The 22473-nt window shown below is 45.9% G+C and overlaps 1 protein-coding gene across 1 annotated transcript in view; it reads right to left on the bottom strand.

The window, feature by feature from the left end:
* Positions 1–22473, bottom strand: part of LOC140715696 (neural cell adhesion molecule L1-like) — a 341600-nt gene that overhangs the window by 135655 nt on the left and 183472 nt on the right. Inside the window, 1 exon segment of the mRNA XM_073028066.1 lies at positions 10520–10772. Coding sequence (XP_072884167.1) covers positions 10520–10616 — 97 coding nt within the window. The 5' untranslated portion in view covers positions 10617–10772.

Here is a 22473-nt window from a genome sequence, read left to right as displayed (position 1 = left end):
CTGTTCAATTAAGGAGCTATTACAGAATTCATCCTGTTAATAACACGCGGCCTGACAAAGAGAGAACAGCTCGGGGATCCACACTACAGACCGTTGAGTGCACTGGGGAATGAAGTTTATATCAAAGGAGGGGAAAACAGGAAAGGCACAGGGACTGGTCACAGAGAACAAAGACATTATAGTACAGTACCTTTGACCCACAATGTGCTGACCTTTCAACGTACTCTAACATCAATCTAACCCTTCCCTCCAAATAAGCCCTCCATTTCTTTATCATCCATGTACCCATCTGAAAGTTTCTTCGATGTCCCCAGTGTATCTGCCTCTACCACCATCTCTATCAGCTCATTCTGGGAACCAACCAACCAGTCTCTTTTAAAAAGCCCTACCTCTGACATCCACCTATACTTTCTTCCAATCACCTTAAAATTAAGCCCCCTCATATTAGCCATTTTCGCCCTGGGAAAAAAAATCTCTGGCTAGCCACTCAATCTATGTCTCTTATGATCTTGTATACCTCTAAAAGTTACCTCTCACCCTCACTCACTGACTCATTCAACCCATTCTCATAAGACATGCTCTGTAATCCAAGCAGCATCTTGGTGAATCTCTTCCACATCTGTAATGAAGTGACCAGAACTGAACACATTATTCCAAGTACGGCCTAACAAGGACTTTTAACATTACCTGGCAGCTCTCAAACTCACTCCCCTGACTAATGAATCACCTCACACTTCTCTGGGTTGAGCTCTATCTGGTACCTCTCAGCTCAGTAGCATCCTACCAGTATCCTGTTGCAACCTATGATAACCCTCCACACTACCCACAACTCCGTCACTGGTGGAGATGGAAGGTGCAGAGGAATGTAATGATGGACTGTGGAAAAGTGGGACGACACAAGTAACAGTACAGAGTAGGGCCGAATGACCTCTTTTGATTATGTCAAAGAGTAGAGACGGGCAGCAGTTAGCACAACGCTTTATAATGCCTTTCCCACCGCTGTCTGTAAAGAGCTTATATGTTCTCCCGGTGATTATGTGAGTTTCCTCCAGAAGTGTAAAAGCACTTTGGAGCTAGGCTTAGGATTTGGAAGTTGTGGTCATACTGTATTAGCACTGGTAACACTTGCAGCCAGCCCCTGCACATCCTCAGACTATTGACATAAATGAGCATTTTCACTACATGTTTCAATGTACATCTGACAAATAAAACTCATCTAACATTTTGCACGGCACAGTCCTGAGGAGACGCCAGTTTGCTTGGAGGGTAGAGCGAGTTTAAAAGAAGTTTAAAAAAGGCTCGAAAAGTAATCCGGGAAATTATAGGCCGGTAAATTTGACGTCAGTAGTAGGTAAATTATTAGAAGGTGTACTAAGAGATAGGATCTACAAGTATTTAGATAGACAGGAACTTATTAGGGAGAGTCAACACGGCTTTGTGCTTGGTAGATCATGTTTAACAAATCTATTAAGAGTTTTTTGAGGAGATTACCAGGAAAATGGATGAACGGAAGACCAGTGGATGTTGTCTACATGGACTTCTGTAAGGCCTTTGACAAGGTCCCGCACGGGAGGTTAGTTAGGAAGATTCTGTCGCTAGGTATAAATGGTGAGGTAGTAAACTGGATTAGACATTGGCTCAATGGGAGAAGTCAGAGAGTGGTAGTGGAGGATTGCTTCTCTGAGTGGAGGCCTGTGACTAGTGTGACTAGGGATCAGTGCTGGGTCCATTGTTATTTATCATCTATATCAATGATCTGGATGACAATGTGGTAAATTAGATCAGCAAATGTGCTGATGATACAAAGATTGGAGGTGTAGTGGACAGTGAGGAAGGTTTTCAAAGCTTGCAAAGGGATTTGGACCAGCTGGAAAAATGGGCTGAGAAATGGCAGATGGAGTTTAATACAGACAAGTGTGAGGTATTGCACTTTGGAAGAAAAAACCAAGGTAGAGCATACAAGGTAAATGGTAGGACACTGAGGAATGCAGTAGAACAAAGGGATCTGAGAATATAGATACAAAATTCCCTAAAAGTGGCGTCACAGGTAGATAGGGTAGTAAAGGGAGCTTTTGGTACACTGGCTTTTATAAATCAAAGTATTGAGTATAAGAGTTGGAATGTTATGATGAGGTTGTATAAGGCATTGGTGAGGCCGAAGTTTTGGTCACCGAATTACAGGAAGGATATTAATAAGGTTGAAAGAGTGCAGAGAAGGTTTACAAGGATGTTGCCGGGACTTGAGAAACTGAGTTACAGAGAAAGGTTGAATAGGTTAGGACTTTATTCCCTGGAGCATAGAAGAATGAGGGGAGATTTGATAGAGGTATATAAAATTATGATGGGTATAGATACAGTGAACGCAAGCAGGCTTTTTCCACTGAGGCTAGGGGAGAAAAAAAACCAGAGGACATGGGTTAAGGGTGAAGGGGGGAAAGTTTAAAGGGAACATTGGGTGGGGGGGGGGCTTCTTCACACAGAGAGTGGTGGGAGTGTGGAATGAGCTGCCAGATGAAGTGGTAAATGTGGGCTCACTTTTAACGTTTAAGAAAAACTGGGACAGAGGTGTATGGTGGGATATGGGCAGGTCAATGGGACTAGGCGGAAAAATGGTTCAGCACAGCCAAAAAGGGCCAAAAGGCCTGTTTCTGTGTTGTAATGTTCTATGGTTCTAAGTGAGTGGGGGTAGTCTGCATATCTTGTATGCCGCAGTCACGTCGAGACACCAAATTGCTTGGAGGGACAAAGTATTGAATACAGGAGTTGAGGTGTAATCTTGAAATTATATATGACACTGGTGAGGTCTAATTTGGAGTATTGTGTGCAGTTTTGGTCACCTATCTACAAGAAAGCGGTAAATAAGGTTGAAAGAATTCACAGAAAATTTACAAGGATGTTGCCAGGTCTTGAGTTATAGGGAAAGGTTCAGTAGGTTAGAACTTCATTCCCTAGAATGTAGAAAACTGAGGGGAGATTTGATAGAGGTATAAAAAAAAATGGAAGCAAGCATTTTTCACTGAGATCGGGTGGGACTGCAACTAGAAGTCATCAATTAAGGGTGAAAGGTGAAATGTTTAATCTTCACTCAGAGAGTGGTGAGAGTGTGGAACAAGCTAATTTTTATAGATGCACCGTAGAAAGCATTCTTCTAGGGTGCATCACAACCTGGTATAGAAGTTGTCCTGTCCAAGACCGGAAGAAGCTGCAGAAGATCGTGAACATAGCTCAGCACATCACACAAACCAATCTTCCATCCTTGGACTCACTTTACACCGCACGCTGTCAGAGCAGTGCTACCAGGATAATCAAGGACCCGACCCACCCAGCCAACACACTTTTTGTCCCTCTTCCCTCCAGGACAAGGTTCAGGAGCTTGAAGATTCGTACAGCCAGATTTGGGGACAGCTTCTTTCCAACTGTGATAAGACTGCTGAATGGATCCTGACCCGGATCTGGGCCGTACCTTCCAAATATCCGGACCTGACTTGCACTACCTTACTTTCCCTTTTCTATTTTCTTATTATGATTTATAATTTAAATTTTTATTATATTTACTTCGATTTGTACTTCAGGGAGCACGAAGCACAGAATCAAATATCGCTGTGATGATTGTACACTCTAGTATCAATTGTTTGGTGACAATAAAGTAAAGTAAAGCTACCAGTGGTGGATGCAGGGTCGATTTCAACACAAGAGAAACTTGGATAGGTACATGGACGAGAAGGGTATGGGAGGGCTATGGCAGGTCAATGGGACTAAGCAGATTAATGGTTTGGCATGGACTAGATGGGCCAAAGGGCTTGTTTCTGTGCTGCAGTGCTCTATGACTCTAATCTCCTTTGACTCGCCACCTCACAAGGTGCTTCCTTCACACCCTGTGGTGCCTAGCGGAGGTCTCGCACAATCTGAACACTGACTCAGTGAGAGTTACCTCTCGCCATGTCGGAAAGCTATCACATGAACATTGAAATACACCCAGTGGCCCCTTTATTAGGTACACCTTTACACCTGCACATTAATACAAGTATCCAATCAGCCGATCATGTGGCAGCAACTCAATGCAGAAAAGCATGCAGACCTGGTCAAAAGCCTCAGTTGTTGTTCAGACCAAACATCAGAATGGGGAAATATGTGACCTAAGTGATTTTGACCATGGAATGATTGTTGGTGCCAGACAGGGTGGTTTGAGTATCTCAGAAACTGCTGATCTCCTGGGATTTTCATGCATAATAGTTTCTAGAGTTTACAGAGAATGGTGCAGAAACCAAGACACATCTAGTGAGCTGCAGTTCTGAGGGAAAAAACGCCTTGTTAATGAGAGAGACCAGAGGAGAATGGCCAGACTGATCCAAGTTGACAAGAAGGCAGTAGTAACTCAAATAACCATGTTTTATGGCAGTGGTGTGCAGAAGAGTACCTCCGAATGCAGAACACATTAACCTTGAAGTGGATGGGCAACATCAGTGGAAGACCAGGAATCTATATGTGTTGTTTTGCAACAACAAACAGCACAGACCGAGGATTGTACTCTGGGCAGCTTGCAAGTGTCACTACGTTTCAGGTACCAACATAGCATGCCCACTACTCCCTAATCCCAACCTATACGTCTCTAGAAAGTGGGAGGAAATTGGAGCACCCAGAGGAAACACGTGCGGTCACAGGGAGAATGTGCAAACTCCTGACATTCAGCGGGCTGCCCCCAGAACATCCTCCGACTGCATTGCTAACAGTGACCATAACTCTGAAAATTTCAAGACAATTATAGAATGGGATGAGGTTTTGTCCTCAAGATATGTTGGAAGGTTAATTTCTGCAATATGAGAGAGGACTTGGCAAACGCTGATTTAGGAGCAGATGCTTGTGGGGAAACGACAGCTGATGGAAAAGAGGGTTAGCAAGTGCTCAGGGGCCACACATTCCAGTAAGAGTGACAGGCAAAGATGGCAAAATCAGGGAATCTTGGATGACAAACAATATCAAAGGTTTGGTCTGGACAGAAATAAAGTAACATATGGCAGGTAGCTGGGATCAAGGGAGTCTCTTGAGGAACATACTTTTAAAAAAATTAGAAAGGCAAAAAAGGAACATAAAATGTCTGTGTCAATGCCATATTTAAGGTTGTTGATGACACAATGTCATTGGCCAAATAAAAGGTGGTGACGAATCGGTATATAAGAGGGAGATTGAAAAGCTGGATGAATGGTGCCACAACAACCTCTCACTCAATGTCAGCAAAAAACAAGGAGCTGATTACTGACTTCAGGAAGAAGAAGCTGGAGGTCCAGGAGCCTGTCCTCATGAGGGGATCAGGGGTGGAGGGGGTCAATAACTTTAAATTCCGCTGTGTTATCATATCAGAGCATCCATCCTGGGACCATAAACAGTGCCATCAGGAAGAAAACACGACAGTGACTCCACTTCCTTAGAAGTTTGCACAGGTTCACCATGTCACAGATGTCTACAGATGCACAGTGGAGAATATCCTGACTGGCTGGATCATGGCCTGGTATGGAAGCACCAACACTCGGGAATAGAAAACTCTGCAGCCCAATCTATCATAGGTAAAGCCTTCCAAGTAAAATGAAAAAGAATCCCAAGACATTCTGCAAATACATGAGCAGCTAGGTAATGAGATGTTGCCCTTAGGGATCAAAGAGGTAATCCATGCTTGGAGCTCGATGATGTGGGCAAGGTCCTAAAGGAATACGGTACTTCTCATCTGAATTCACCAAGGGGGAGAATGTATGAGATAGCTAGTTCAGAGAGGGGTACGTGGATAATCTACTGTCGGATTGTATTAATAAGTGTTAAATGTCAAGAGCTGATCAAAGGTTACACCGCCAGCATCACCAAATGGGGTTCAACACAACTGCTGTCGGTAAGGAATTTGAATTTTCTCCCCGTGACCGTGGGGTGTTCCAGTTTCCTCCCACGTTCTGAAGGCGTACAGGTTAGTGTTAGCTAGTTGTGGGCACGCTAGGTTGGCCCCGAAAACATGGTGACACTTGAGGGCCGACCCACAGTGCATCCTCGGACATTGACCGAAATGGCGCTGTACGTTTCAATGTTATGATGTTCATTTAAGGCTGATCTTTATATGAAACAAGCTGCCATAGGAAGTGATTGAGGCAGGTAGATTGACAACATTTATATCTATTTATTTAGAGATACAGCAGAGAATGGCCCTCCAGCCCTTTTGAGCCCAGCAACCCCCCAACCCCCACCAAATTTAACCCTAACCCAATCATGGGACATCTCCTTCTTGGAGCTTAGAGGCTTGTGTGCCTCAAGGATCCAGAGAACTATATTGGCTGGAGTCAGGGCTTTATGCTTTGACTCTTGGTAGGGTCAATGGGTAGACCTAAGGTGTCCACTGCTCCTCCAGGTTCAGGAGTTCAGCCCAGGGATAACAACCTTGACTAGTAAAACAAAACTGTTAAGAAAACAGCTATGAAGAATCCTTCTACATCTGAGTGCCACGGGGATTTGCATGACGGACAGTAGTGAAAAGTAAGCTACTGACAGGATGAAGGAGGCCCTAAGTACTGCCAGAGATGGAGGACCTACATTGCTGATCTAAAAGCCAGTAGCATTATGGGAAGTAGAGAGTAATCACAGGACAATCTACAATTAACTACAAACTAGTACGTCTTTGAACTATGGGAGGAGACCAAAACACCCAGAGAAAACGCATGCAAACAAGAAAAAATGTGGAGACGCTGGAAATCCGAGCAACACACACAAAATGCTGGAGGAACTCAGCAGGCAAGGCAGCATCTACGGAAAAAAGTACAGTCGATGTTTCAGTGGGAATTGAACCCGGATCACTGGCGCTGTAATAGTGTTATGCTAACCGCTATGCTATCCTGCCAGCCCAAACTTAAGATTTTGTATTTAAGTAAGAAAATTTTATTTTGTTTCAGAGTCATTTAGATTGGCACTTAAATAGGCAAGGCATAGAAAGATACAATGTAATATGGGACCAAAGGTCAAAAAGGTCTACATGAGCCTGGTCTGGCAGACTCTTTTCTGCACCATACAGCTCTATGACTTTCACAAGTCTCTAGGAACATTTGAGTTGCCAAGACGTAGAAGCTCTGTCAAATAGGACGAATGAAGATGGGCGTGGGATGGTTAGCACACAAACTGTGGGCCAGAGGACCTATTACTCTGCTATTTGACCACGGAATGGGACGCCCACAACAGCAGTGACAGCATGATGAGAGCAGATTGCAGATGGTGATGGCATTTGGGGGGCTATCCAAATGCAGATCTAAAGCATTAACAACAAAGAACAGTACTGCACGGTACAGACCCTTCAGCCCACAAATTTGTGCTGACCTTTTATCCTACTCTTAACACTTCCTGCCCACAAAGCCCTCCATTCTTCTGTCATCCATGTGCCTATCTCTTAAATCTTCCTAATGTATCTGGCTCTACCACCACCCCTGACAGTGTGTTCCATGCACCCACCACTCTCTGTGTACATTTAAAAAATCTACCTCTAACATTCGCCCTCCAATCACCTCAAAATTATGCTTCATTGTATCAGCCAATTCTGCTCTGGTAAAAGGTTTCTGGCTGTCCACTCGATCTATGCCTCTTATAATCTTGTACACCTCTATCAAGTTATCCTTCTTCACTCCAAAGAGAAACGCCCTAACTCAATCAATCAATCCTCATAAGATATGGCCTCTAGTCCAGACAGATTCCTGTTAAATCTCTTTTGCACCTTCTCAGAAACTTCCACATCCTTCCCATAAAGAGGTGACCAGAAATGAGGACAATGTGTGGTCTAATCCAAGGTTTTATAGAGCTACAACATTACCTTGTAGCTCCTGAATTCTTTCCCCAATGAATGGAGGCCAACACATCATACACCTTCTTAACCACCCTATTACCAGGTTCGGGAACTCTGCAGAATGGATTGCAAGACGAACACACAGCCGACATCTAACCTATTGCCTCTCAAAAGAGGTGCAGTTGTGTAGTTGTTAAGTTACTTGCGTACAGAGGCCTAGACTTTTAAAATGGGTACAATGGATTAAATCCCATCATTGCAAACGGAAGCTATAAATTCAAGTCATCAGATCACAAGACCAAAACACATAGGAGCATAATTACTGACCCATTGGGTCTGCTGAGCCATTTCATCATGGCTTATTTATTATCCCTCTCAACACCATTTTCTGGCCTTCTCCCTGTAATCTTTGACACCCTGACTGAACAAGAGTCTATCAAACTCCACTCCAAATATACCCAAAGGCTTGGCCTCCCCAGCAGTGGCAATGAATTCCACAGATTCACCACCTTCTGGTGAAAAAAATCTCACCTCTGTTCTTTGTGATATGGTGCAAATCAAACTACCTGCGTCTCAATATCACCAAGACCAAGGAGATGGTGGTGGACTTTAGGAGATCTAGGCCTCATATGGAGCCAGTGATCATTAATGGAGAATGTGTGGAGCAGGTTAAGACCTACAAGTATCTGGGAGTACAGTTAGACGAGAAGCTAGACTGGACTGCCAACACAGATGCCTTGTGCAGGAAGGCACAGAGTCGACTGTACTTCCTAAGAAGGTTGGCGTCATTCAATGTCTGTAGTGAGATGCTGAAGATGTTCTATAGGTCAGTTGTGGAGAGCGCCCTCTTCTTTGTGGTGGCGTGTTGGGGAGGAAGCATTAAGAAGAGGGACGCCTCACGTCTTAATAAGCTGGTAAGGAAGGCGGGCTCTGTCGTGGGCAAAGTACTGGAGAGTTTAACATCGGTAGCTGAGCGAAGGGCGCTGAGTAGGCTACGGTCAATTATGGATAACTCTGAACATCCTCTACATAGCACCATCCAGAGACAGAGAAGCAGTTTCAGCGACAGGTTACTATCGATGCAATGCTCCTCAGACAGGATGAAGAGGTCAATACTCCCCAATGCCATTAGGCTTTACAATTCTACCGCCAGGACTTAAGAACTTTTTAAAAGCTATTATTATTGCTTTTTGAGATAGTGATTTAGATGCATATCATATTTTTTACTGAGTTAAGTATTGTATGTAATTAGTTTTGCTACAACAAGTGTATGGGACATTGGAAAAAATGTTGAATTTCCCCATGGGGATGAATAAAGTATCTATCTATCTATCTATCTATCTATCTATCTAATGGGACATTCTATTCTGAGGCTGTGCCTTCTGGTCCTAGACTCCCCCAGAAACATTTTCTGCAAGTCTACTTTATTTAGGCCTTTCAATATTCGATAGGTTTTAAAGAGATTCTCTCACATTTTTCACCCAAGTACAGGCCCAGAGCCATCAAACGTTCCTCATGTGTTAACCCTTTCATCCCAGGATCTTTCTCATGAACTTCCTCTAAACCAGCGCTTCCTAACATTTTTTAAGCATGGATGAATACAATCAAGCAAGGGGTCCATGGACCCCAGGTTGTGAAGCCCTACTCTAGACCCTCTCCAATGCCAGCACATCCTTTCTTAGATAAGGCACCCAAAACTGCTCACAATACTCCAAGTTTGATTTTTTTTAAAAATATTCCAGAATTAATTAAATTCTCATAGACAAAAAAAAAGCACCAGTCACTCTACCGTGACTGTGGAGTTGACAGAATGCCGTTAATGACCCAGCAGGATCTCCAATGTCCTGTTGGGAAGCTACCTGCATTTGCATAGCCGCCCCTCACCACTCCTGGCAAAGCGCTCGGGTCAATGACTCCAGACGCACAGCCACACTTTCCAATCCTGACTGCCCTCAGCTTTGGCAAAAGCTTTTAGGTTCAGGGCCAGTTAGTACTGCAGAAGAAAAGCCGACCTCACCGGTGACATCGCCATAAGGGAACAAGCTAGAAACCCCTCAAAAGTAACACTGCATGTTCTGTCCCACACATCTGAGAACTTGCAGGAACGTTTTATACAGGTTGACACGGGGCACATGAACAAGGTGATAAGAGGCATAGATCGAGTGGACAGCCAGAGACAGAAATGGCTAATACAAGGGCCATCAATTTAAGGTGATTGGAGGAACATATAGAGGGGATATTAGAGGTAGGTTTATTTACAGAGTGATGGTGGATGCTTGGAATGCACTGCCAGCATGGTGGCAGAGACAAATACCTTAGGGGCATCTGGGACACTTTTAGATAGGCAAAAGGATGAAAGACAAATGGAGTGCTGTGTGGGAGGGAAAGGTTAGACTGAAATATCAGCACAATAGCATGGTCCAAAGGGAGTGTGCCTGGACTGTGCTGTAGTGTCTACGTTCTGTGTTCTATGACAGGCAGGTGGACTGAGTTATGGATTCAGCTGGAATGTTTTTACCTGGTTTACACCAAAAGGAACTGAAGGAATGATCCCTTTTCGCTTTACTGAATGCTGCCTGCAACCCTGGGAAGAATCTTCCTTCCTGTCTAGGTTCTGCTCACACCAGCGATCTCTCCAACACCTCCCCCCACCCCACCACCACCGCCCCCGCCCCCGCCCCCGCCCCGGCATCGTGACGTGGTTCAGGGGGCACTCACACTGTTGAGGGATGCTGATGGACTTGCATTGTTGGCAGACGAACAGCAGCAGCAGGGGCAGGAACAGCAGCAGGGAGGCTCTTCGGTTCACGGTCATCTTCCCTGATCAGCTGAGTGACATTACATCCACTGAGGGGCCGTGTTGACGAGCAGCAGGTGATGGGGGAGGTGGGTGGGCGCAGGGAAAGCGGGAAAAAGGGCAGTCAGAGGCTTCCGAGCTGAAGAGATTGCCACGTTCCCTGATGCACAGAGTCTGGAATGAGAAGGAACAGAACGAAATAGGGAAAATACGTGAAAGTGCTAATGAAAACCAATCTACATTTTCACAGTGACTTATCACAGCTCAACAGCATCCTAACCGCAACCCCCCACCCCCCCCCCCCCCACCTCCGCCAACACTGGAAGATATGTGAAAATTAATAATTGCTGGCTGTGACGGGGCAGAGAGGATTTTAAACACACACACACACACAAACACAAGAAATTCTGCTGATACTGGAAATCTTGAGTAATACACACAAAATGCTGGAGGAACTCAGCACGTCAGGCAGCATCTATTGATGGAAATAAAACAGTTGGCATTTCAGGCCGAGATGCTTCATCAGGGCTGGAAGAGAAAGGGGAAGAAGCCAGGGTAAGAAGCAGAGGAGTGGGGAAGGTGGTAAGTGAGACCAGGTGAGGGGGAAGGTAGGTGGATGGGGTTGGGGGGGATGAAGTGAGAAGCTGGCAAGTGATAGGTGGAAGAGGTAAAGGGTTAAAGAAGCAGCAGCAAAACAGGACAACAGGACCCGCTAAGCAAGGATCTGAGCCCAATCGCCACAATAAACCTACAACAGGTGCAATCTCACTGGCTCTCAGCTTTGGATCTCCTGGACAACAGCAAAACCTATGTCAGGCTGCTGTTTATTGATTACAGCTCAGCGTTCAACACAACTGTACCCTCCGTTCAAATCAACAAGCTCCAAAACCTGGGCCTCTGTACCTCTCTCTGCAAATGGACCCCTGACTTCTTCATCGGGAGACTACAGTCTGTGTGGATTGGAAATAACATCTCTCCCTCACTGACACTCAACATTGAGCACCTCAAGGATGCATGCTTTCCCTACACCCACGTGCGTGGCTAGGCATAACTCAAACACCATCTTTAAATTTACCAATGACACAACTACTGTTGGCAGAGTTTCAGATGGTGCCGAGGGGGTGTACAGGAGCAAGACAGATCAGCTGGTTGAGTGGTGTCTCAGCAACAACCTTGCACTCAATGTCAGTAAGGCTAAAGGATTGATTGTAGACCAGAAAGGGAAGCTGAACGTTCACATTCCAGTCCTCATTGAGTGATCAGCAGTGGAAAGGATGAGCAATTTCAAGTTCATGGGTGTCAACATCTCTAAAGATCTATCCTGGGTCCAACACACTGACGCAGTTACAAAGAAGGGACAACAGCGACTATGCTTCATTAGGAATTTGAGTAAAATGTCACTAAAGACTTTCGCAAGTTTCTACAGATGTATCGTGGAGAGCATTCTAACCGGTTGAATCACCACCTGACATGGAGGGGGTGCAGCCCAGGATCGGAGAAAGCTGCAGAGCTGGAAACTCGTCATGGGCACCAGCCCCCTGCAGCTTCGTGGACGTCTTCAAAAGGTGATACCTCAAAAATGCATCACCCATCATTAAAGACCCCCATCACCCAGGACATGCCCTCTTCCCATTGCTACCATCAGAGAGGAGTTACAGGAGCCTGAAGACACACACTTGAAGTTTTAGGAACAGCTTCTTCCCCTCAGCCATCAGATTTCTGAAAGAACAATGAACCCATAAACATTACCTCACTATTAATTTTTCTTTTTGTGACCTTTTGCACTACATACTGAATTTAATTTATTGAATTGAATAATCTTATTACAATTCATAATTCTTTTCCATTATGCATTGCTGCCACAAAGCAACTAATCTCGCAATAAATGACAGTGATATTAAACAGATTCTGATTCGGAAAGTAAAATCACACACAGATGCATTCAGATCCTTGGGGAAAATTAAAAGCCCAGCATCACCTTCACTCACTGTTCTGACCCTGAACCGGGCGAGGAATCATTGCCTCTGGTGGGCCACATTTATCCATCAGTCTTTGCCCCACAAAGATGAGCTTAGCATTTGCAGGGGTCATTTCTTAGGGGTCAAACTTGAGTACCAGCGTTCTCCAGCTGTCCTCTTTTCCTTCCAGGACTCCTGATCTGTGAGGAGGGAGCATGGTGTGGTGGTAGAAAACAGCACTGCACGGCAGGAGGGAGTGAACACAGCCAAAGGGGCAGCGAGGAGAGAGTGCAGCGTGGCTTCGAGGAGGGAGCATTGCGACACGAGAGCAGCAGTGAGATGGGAAATGGCGAGGCCGACAGGGTGGCAAGGAGGGAGTGCGGCATCACAAGAGGGACAGTGAGGACGGAGGGCTGCGGAAGGAACGTTTCATTAAGGGGTTGAGGGAAGGAGTTCCACAATGGCATTGAGAGTATGACGGACTCTCTGAGGACAGAGGGTGTTCTGCACTACCGGAGGGGCAATGCTAAGGGAGCACCAGATTGATCATCAGGATAAGGTAGATAGTCATTGTGTTTTCCCCAGTGTTGGGGAGTCAAAAGCTAAAAGGTACAGATTTATGAACAGAGGGGAGAGATTTAAAAAAGAGACCTGGGGGGGTAATTCTTTACAAACAGGGTAGTGAGCACCTGGAATGAGCTGCCAGAGGATGTTTTCGAGGCAGGTACAATTGCAACATTTAAGAGGAATTTGGATAGGTACACATAGAGGGGAGGATCTTGGAAGTTCATGGGCTGAGCAGGGAGTAGCTGGGACTAGCAGGGACGGTGCTGTGGTTGGCACAGACCATTTGGGCTGACATTTTGGGATGACTGGTGGAGAACAAAAACTAATCAAGAAAATAGCCAGGATTCCCTTCATTTATTTGGGACACTATACCGCTTAACTTGGACAGGAGACTGTTGCCAATAACTAGCATCAGTTGTGTACACTTGTGTTTCCATTAGACACTACACTGTACATGGAGCAAACAATTTTAAAATAATGTCAGGTGGTGAATTTGTGTTCAAAAAGCAGTGATTTTTTTTGTCACTGATAGTTAGCGAGAAATAAGCAGTAAGACTGCTCAGAACTGCTTTGCTCATCACGGTTTCAAGCATTCAGGCTTGGAAATGCCAGGACTGCCAGGAGTGAAGATAAAACAATTTCACTAAATCAACAAGTTAGGACCTACATAAAGGATTTATCCACAAATATCCTGAATGTTACAGTGAAAATGCAGAGTTGGAGGACGCAATCATCGAAAGCACTGTATGAAGGCAATCCTGGTGAAGGGTCTCGACCGGAAACGTTGACTGTACTCTCTTCCGTAGATGCTGCCTGGCCTGCTGAGCTCCCCCAGCATTTTGTGTGTGATGCTTTGGATTTCCAGCATCTGCAGATTTTCTCTTGGGTATGAAGACAGTTGATTATCTGCAAAAGGTGTCTGCTCTGATTTTGTTTGTTTACAGACAATCAAAAGTACACAGCCCTGTTTACTGGATGAATTCCTCCGACAGTAACTATTGGGAACTAATATACAGTTTTACAGTACTATAGTAGTACTGGTAGTGTCCTAATTTGATCTTTATCTCACTTAAATACAAAATCTGTTACTTAAACAGTAGTTTATCTTTTTCATACCTTTTCAATTCTTTCCGTGAAATTTCAGCTAGTATGGGCAGCCGTTTAATTGGATAAAAAGTATCCCAATAAACCAGAATCCACTGTATATGCAAACGCATTAGGTAAATAAAGTTGATCATTGAATTAATAAGTCCTAGCACACAGAAGGCTGAGGGCCAAGCGCTGGAAGAGGAGAACCCACTGGCCAACCCAGATGTGGTGGGCCGAATGTACGATTTCCATGCCATGTGACACTGTGGCGGAGCAGTAGTGTTGATGCAGCCTCACACATCTGGGGAGCTGTCCAAATTTTCTTAAATATTCCCCTTGAACATTTCACTCTTAAACTATATGGGGAAAGCCAGCTTGGATTTACCCTATTACCCTCAAAATGTTGTATATCTCTATCAATAATCTCCCCTCGTTCTCCAACATTCCAGGGAATGAAGTTCTAACCTATTCAACCTTTCTCTGTAACTCAAGTCCTGGCAACATCCTTGTGAATTTTCTCTGCACTCTTTCTGTCTTATTGATATCTTTCTTAAAGTGCTCCAAATTAGTCCACACCAACTTCAACATAACATCCCAATTCCTGTCCTCAATACTTTCTTTGATTTATGAGGCTAGGTTATGGTCTTTCAGAAGCGATGTTCATCGAAATCTTGTTTATCCTCTGAGATAAAGGAGCTATTGGAAGAAAAGCAGGGGTGATTCTGCAATCAAGAGCCCCTTACCACACTGAGTTATGTATGATGATGGAAGAAAGGAAGGGTGGTCCCTTCAGATTAGTTTCCCTCAATGGTTATTTGGTGAAATACAACCTGCATCACTGACACCACACACAAAATGCTGGCAGAATGCATCAGGCCAGGCAGCATCTATAGGAAGAAGTACAGTTGACGTTTCGGGCCGAGACCCTTCATCGGGACTAACTGAAAGAAGAGATAATAAGAGATTTGAAAGTGGGAGGGGGAAGGGGAGATCCAAAATATTAGGAGAAGACAGGAGGTCTTAGGTGAAGCTAGGAGCTGGAAAGGTGATTGGCAAAAGGGACACAGAGCTGGAGAAGGGGTACGATCATGGGACAGGAGGCCTAGGGAGAAAGAAAGGGGGAGGGGAGCACCAGAGGAAAATGGAGAGCAGGAAGGAGTGATTGTGAGAGGGACAGAGAGAGGAAAAAAAGGGGAGAATAGGTAAATAAATAAGGGATGGGGTAAGAAGGGGAGGAGGGGCATTAACGGAAGTTAGAGAAGTCAGAGTTCATGCCATCAGGTTGGAGGCTACCCAGACGGAGTATAAGGTGTTGTTCCTCCAACCTGAGTGTGGCCTCACCTTGACAGTAGAGGAGGCCGTGGATAGACATATCAGAATGGGAATGGGACGTGGAATTAAAATGTGAGGCCACTGGGAGATCCTGCTTTCTCTGGTGGACAGAGCGTAGGTGTTCAGCGAAACGGTCTCCCAGTCTGCGTCAGGTCTCACCAACATATAGAAGGCCGTGCTGGGAGCACCGGACGCAGTATACCACACCAGCCAACTCACAGGTGAAGTGTCGCCTCACCTGGAAGGACTGTCTGGGGCCTTGAACGGTGGTGAGGGAGGAAGTGTAAGGGCAGGTTGTAAGGAAGTGTAGGGGCACTTGTTCCGCTTACAAGGATAAGTGCCAGGAGGGAGATTGGTGGGAAGGGATGGGGGGTACAAGTGGACAAGGGAGTCGCGTAGGGAGCGATCGCTGTGGAAAGCAGAAAGGTGGGGGAGGGGAAAATGTGCTTGGTAGTGGGATCCCGTTGGAGGTGGCGGAAGTTAAGGAGAATTATATGTTGGGCCCAGAGGCTGGTGGGGTGGTAGGTGAGGACAAGGGAAACCCTATCTCTAGTGGGGTGGTGGGAGGATGGGGTGAGAGCAGAAGTGCGTGAAATGGGAGAGATGCGTTTGAATGTGTGAAAGGGGAGAGATGCGTTCGAGTGCGTGAAAGGGGAGAAAAGCGTTCGAGTGCGTGAAAGGGGAGAGATGCGTTTGAGTGTGTGAAGTGGGAGAGATGCGTTCGAGTGCGTGAAAGGGGAGAGATGCGTTTGAGTGTGTGAAGTGGGAGAAATGCGTTCGAGTGCGTGAAAGGGGAGAGATGCGTTTGAGTGCGTGAAAGGGGAGAGATGCGTTCGAGTGCGTGAAAGGGGAGAGATGCGTTTGAGTGCGTGAAAGGGGAGAGATGCGTTCGAGTGCGTGAAAGGGGAGAGATGCATTCGAGTGCGTGAAAGGGGAGAGATGCGTTCGAGTGCATGAAATGGGAGAGAAGCGTTTGAGTGTGTGAAGTGGGAGAGATGCGTTCGAGTGCGTGAAAGGGGAGAGATGCGTTTGAGTGTGTGAAGTGGGAGAGATGCGTTCCAGAGCGTGAAAGGGGAGAGATGCGTTCGAGTGCGTGAAATGGGAGAGATGCGTTTGAGTGCGTGAAATGGGAGAGATGCGTTTGAGTGTGTGAAACAGGAGAGATGCGTTCGAGTGCGTGAAACGGGAGAGATGCGTTCGAGTGCGTGAAGTGGGAGAGATGTGTTCGAGTGCGTGAAGTGGGAGAGATGTGTTCGAGTGCGTGAAAGGGGAGAGATGCGTTTGAGTGCGTGAAAGGGGAGAAATGCGTTCGAGTGTGTGAAAGGGGAGAGATGCGTTTGAGTGCGTGAAAGGGGAGAGATGCGTTTGAGTGCGTGAAAGGGGAGAGATGCGTTCGAGTGCGTGAAAGGGGAGAGATGCGTTTGAGTGTGTGAAGTGGGAGAGATGCGTTTGAGTGTGTGAAAGGGGAGAGATGCGTTTGAGTGTGTGAAGTGGGAGAGATGCGTTTGAGTGTGTGAAAGGGGAGAGATGCGTTCGAGTGCGTGAAAGGGGAGAGATGCGTTCGAGTGTGTGAAAGGGGAGAGATGCATTCGAGTGCGTGAAAGGGGAGAGATGCGTTCGAGTGCGTGAAAGGGGAGAGATGCGTTCGAGTGCGTGAAGTGGGAGAGATGCGTTCGAGTGCGTGAAAGGGGAGAGATGCGTTTGAGTACGTGAAAGGGGAGAGATGCGTTTGAGTGTGTGAAAGGGGAGAGATGCGTTTGAGTACGTGAAAGGGGAGAGATGCGTTTGAGTGTGTGAAATGGGAAAGATGCGTTTGAGTGCGTGAAATCACTCAGGTGGTTTATGATAACCAGTTTGGTAGTAGGGCCCAGCACCTTCAGGACACTAGGGTTGAGTGCTTAATATTAGCCTTGCCAGCGATGTATCTCAGGAGTGACTGACTTAGGCGGTAGAAAGAATCAGACATGCAGCAGATTTACTCGACAGAATGCTCTTTATGCAATGTGTGTTTTTTGTCACTGTAGTCACACAAGCCATGGCGCTTGAGGGATTTGGAACAGAGCATCATGAGCACTTCTCTGCCCCAGGCCGCAGATAAGCCCTTTCCAAATGGAAGCTCTGAAATATTCAGCAGCGCAGAGAGCACGGAGCTCCCACCTCATAAAGTGCCTGGGGTGAACATGCAAGTGGTGGCTCTGGGGAAAGAAGAACAGAAAGGCAGGGGTGGGGGGTGGGGCAGAGGTCCTCCTTCCACCATTAATCGAATTACAGCTGAACAGGAGCAGAAGCAGCCTGCCTGTCCTCCCGAGCTTGCTAGGCCATTTAATTAGATCTTGGTGCTTTCTTCCCTGACCCCATATCCCTCAGTGTCCAAAACTTAATCAAACACACGTGAAGATACGTCACCAACACAACACAAAATGCTAGAGGAACTCAGCAGGTCAGGCAGGATACAGCCCAAAACGTCGACTATCTATTCACTTCCATGGGTGCTGTCTGACCTGCTGAGTTCCTCCAGCGTTTTGTGTTGTGTGCAGACTTTCTCGTGTTAATATCTGTCATCAAGTTATCCACAGCCCTGAGGAGGCTGCCAACTTGCACGTGGCTTTTGATGTGGAAGGAATCTGGAGCACCTGACGAGCTGAGCAAACCCCACCGAGGCAGCACTGGACTGGACCCTGGTGGCTCCGGCTCTACCAGAGGGGATTTGACCTGAAACACACAGGCCTGAAGCTAACCTGAGCCAGTGCTGTAGATAAATATTTCCCTGCCGAGCCTAATTGGAGTGGGGAGGGGGCATAGTAGCAGAACACTATGAGCTAGGGGTTTGATTCCCGCTGCTGCCTGCGAGAAGTTTTACATTCTCTCCATGGCCGCATGGGTTTCCTCCCACATTCCAAAGAAGTACGGGCTTGGATCAGTAAGCTGCGGGCACGCTATGTTGGTGCCAGAGCATGGTGGCACTTGCAGCTGCCCCCAGCACAATCCCCGTTACAAATGGCACCTTCCACCGGAGGAACTCAGCAGGTCAGGAGAGGACCGAATGCTTCGGGCCAAGATTCTTTATCCTGATTGGAAAGGGAGGGTTTAGAAGCAGAATCTTTCATCTTTATCTTCTTTATGACCCTTAATCTAATTGTGCCATCCTTCATGCCTCTCCCTGAGACCTGATATTCTATACTGGAAGAGGAGAAGGGGGCGGTGTGAGCCATGGATCAATGAGAGGAGCAGATGTTACACAGTGACACCAATCACCAGTTATTACCAATTTGGAGCAAGGGCGGGGTGGAATTTCACAGCGTGATTGAGGAACTGGATGGACAGTTTCTCCTCCAGCCACTGCTGACTGCTCCCAACCCTGTTCGGTAATAGATTTAAGTTTAATTGTCACATCTACATCGAAACATACAGTTCAAAGCAGAGTTTGCATCAACCAAAACACTCGAGGTTGTGCTGGGGGCAGCCTGCAGCGTCGGCACACATTCTGGCACCGACACAGCATGCCCGTGACATCCGGCAGAACCACACAGAACAGAATCATGTTTAATGTCACCGGAGTACGTTGTGAAATTTGTTGTTTTTGCAGCAGCAATACAATGCAATACATAACAATAGAGGAAAATATGTGAATTACAGTAAGTATATACAAATATTAAATAGTTAAATAAGTAGTAAAATAATAGAAATAAAAAAGTAGTGAGGTAGTGTTCATGAGTTCAATGTCAGCAGGTGGTAAATCTGTGGAATTTGTTGCCATGAGCAGTTGAGAAGGCCAAGTCTTTTTAAGGCGTATTTAAGGCAGAGATAGATAGGCTCTTGATTAGTCAGGGCATCAAAGGATATGGGGGAAAGGCAGGGGAGAAGGGATGACTGGAAGAATTGGATCAACCCATGACTGAATGGCGGAGCAGATTCGATGAGCCGAATGGCCTTACTTCTGCTCCTCTATCTTATGGTCTTATGGTCATTCAGAAATGGGATGGCAGAGGGGATAAGCTGTTCCTGAATCATTGAGTGTGTGTCTTCAGGCTCCTGTGCCTCCTTCCTGAAGGTAACAATGAGAACAAAGCATGGCCTGGGTAATGGGGGTTTTTAACTATGGACGCCACCTTTTTGAGGCATTGTTCCTTGAAGATGTCCTGGATACTAAGGAGGCTAGTGCCCATGATGGAGCTGACTAAGTTTACAACTCTCTGCAACAAGAACAAACAACAACAAGCCCCCTTTCTCCCTCCCAAGTACATAAAGAGTCCTTTAACCCCTGGATATGCCTCCGGCTGTCATACAATCGGGCCTACAGACACCAAGATATGACCTTGCCGGTGGACTTGCAGACATTTGCAAACTCGGCTCCGGCTAATGGCGCTCAATTTCTCAACACCCGATTCAGTCTCCAGGCCTCAATCCCAGGAAATGCTTATCACCCAGCACTAGGCCTTGAACTTTGAACTTGCCAACCTGAACACTAGGGACTCTGAAAACAAGGCCTCGAACTCCAGGTCTGCAAACCCTGGGGGTCGGTGGAACTTGTTCCTCCCACCCGCACAGAACTCCAACTCCAGAACCTGCAAACAACTCACCGACCTGGGGAGTGGGAGGGTGGTGCTCGTCCATTCTCTGCCTGTCTGACACCCAACCATGGACGTCCAGCCTCCATGTTGCTGGTCCTTGAATACAGAGCAAAGACCTAGACTCTGATCCAACTTCTAATTCCCCCACATCTCCGTCCCTAAACCATAATCTTACCTCTAACTCCCCTTTCTGTCCCCAAAGCCAACTTTATAAACCTAAAAAGGTCAATTACAAATAAAACAATTTTAAAAAAACAATGAATCTGAGAAACAAAGGTTGCAGCTCGGTGCTATCTTGCAGCAGCGAACAGTAAGAGAATCTGCAAAGCCCCTTTGAGCCAAACAAAGCACTGTCACTGGCAGAAACATTTCAACACAAAGAATTTCAGCTTTGTCATTCAGTCTGCCACGACAGATGGGTTTCCCCAATGGCCACCCATTTCAACGCAATCCCCCATTCCCATTCCAACATCTCTATTCACGGCCTCTCCTGCCACAATGAGCTCAATCACAAGTCGGAAGGGCAACAACTCATATTCCAATTGGTAGCCTCCAATCTGACGGCATGAAAATAGATTTCTGTAGCTTCCGGTAACACTGGACAACAAAGATTTTGCTTCCTGCATACCTTTAGATGTATCTTAGGAATTTTGGGCTACTGATCATGAAAATCACCGTGAAATTTCCCTGTCAAGCACCAATTTTAATAAGCTTATATTTATTATTTCAATTCATAATTCAAGTCAATTAAAATGTTACCTACAATGTAAGCTGGAAAGTTTCCTATCTTGTCCAGGCATGCTTGAGCATGCTTAGGCTGCTGCATGGCAGGACACGTTTGAGTAATAATTATTGGGTTCAGGACTGTAAGGATGGAATTTGCTATCACCAGGCACAAAAATTTCTATGAAGGATTTTGACATTTGAGACAAATGCTTCCCAGAATAACTGATGCCAAGATTAAGGAAAGCACTTTTATTGGTCCACAAATCAAGCAGGTCATCAATGACAGACAATTTGAAGAATTTCTAGTGGGACCTGAGAAAATCACATGGAAGGCATTCAAGGAAGTTGTTGAATTTTTTCTCGGCATCTACAGAGCACCAAACTACATGCAGCTGGTTGAAAGCATGCTTCAAGCATATAAAAGCATGAAATGCAACATGTCACTAAAGATCCATTTTCTGCATTTCCATTTAGACCTCTTCCCTGCAAATCTCGGTGCTGTTAGTGACGAGCAGGGTGAAAGGTTTCACCAGGGCATTGCGGTCATGGAGAAAAGTTACCAGGGCAACTGGAATCCATCCGTGCTGGCGAATTATTGTTGGACACTTAAGTGAGAAGCCTCAGACACTGAGTACAAATGAATATCATTAACAAAATATTTTTAACTTAGTTGAACTATTGCAAAACATCAGCACCATTATGCAATTAAACACATTATATTCAATAAAAGTTAATTTGTTGTTTCTCCAAATTGCTACATGATACAAGTATTCTGAGATTATATTTGTGCCTTCATCTTCAAGCAGTCCATCATAAAACAAAAAAAATTCTGAGCAAGCAACACTTTTGAAAAGATTTGTTGTCCAGTGTCCACTTCCTCCTTCTCTCTCTTTTCAATTCTCCAATTTTGCTCCCCCCCCCCATCCCTTCTCTCCCCTTCCCTCCCTTCCTCCTATGGTCCACTCTCCTCTCTGATCAGATTCCTTCTTACTTAGCCCTTTACCTCTTCCACTTATCACCTCCCAGCTTCTCACTTCATCTCCCCCCCATTTCCTATCACCTGCCAGTTTGTACTCCTGCCCCTCTCCGGCCTTCTAATCCTGGCCTCTTCCCCTTCCTTTCCGGTCTCAGCCTGACCTGAGGAGCTCCTCCAGCATTTTGTACGTGTTACTGAGGAGGAGACGCAGTGTGTGTACAGTTTCACAGCTTTATTATCTGGAGAACAATTCAGTTGCAGAGTTTCTTTGCTCCACACAGCCAGCAATGTCAGGTGGCGGTTTGATTTTTTGACAGTTTTGGGTCGTCCCACTCGACGTGCGATCTCCTCGGGCTTCACCCAGCTGTGGACAGCTGGTGTATTTAAATATTTGAAGGAGCTGTCAGGCCTGATCTGTTCCCTAAATGGAGAAACAAACCATGTAACAAGCTGCTCTTGTGCAGAGAATGAAGATTCCTACCACTTTCCGTTTGGTAAACTGTAGCCCCACATTTGCAAGTGGTCCACCCACCTTCCCCGAGAATGAGAATTTTTCCATCCTGGGAAAAAATCTCTGCCTATCCACTCAATCTACGCCTCTCCTCATCCTTCTCTCCAAGATGAAAAGCCCAAGCTTGTTCAACCTGTCCTCACAA

This window comes from Hemitrygon akajei, chromosome 24, assembly GCF_048418815.1.
Source record: "Hemitrygon akajei chromosome 24, sHemAka1.3, whole genome shotgun sequence".
In the NCBI taxonomy this organism is placed as follows: Eukaryota; Metazoa; Chordata; class Chondrichthyes; order Myliobatiformes; family Dasyatidae; genus Hemitrygon; species Hemitrygon akajei.
Note: the sequence above shows the minus strand (reverse complement) of the source record. Positions and strands in the feature narration are given on the sequence as shown.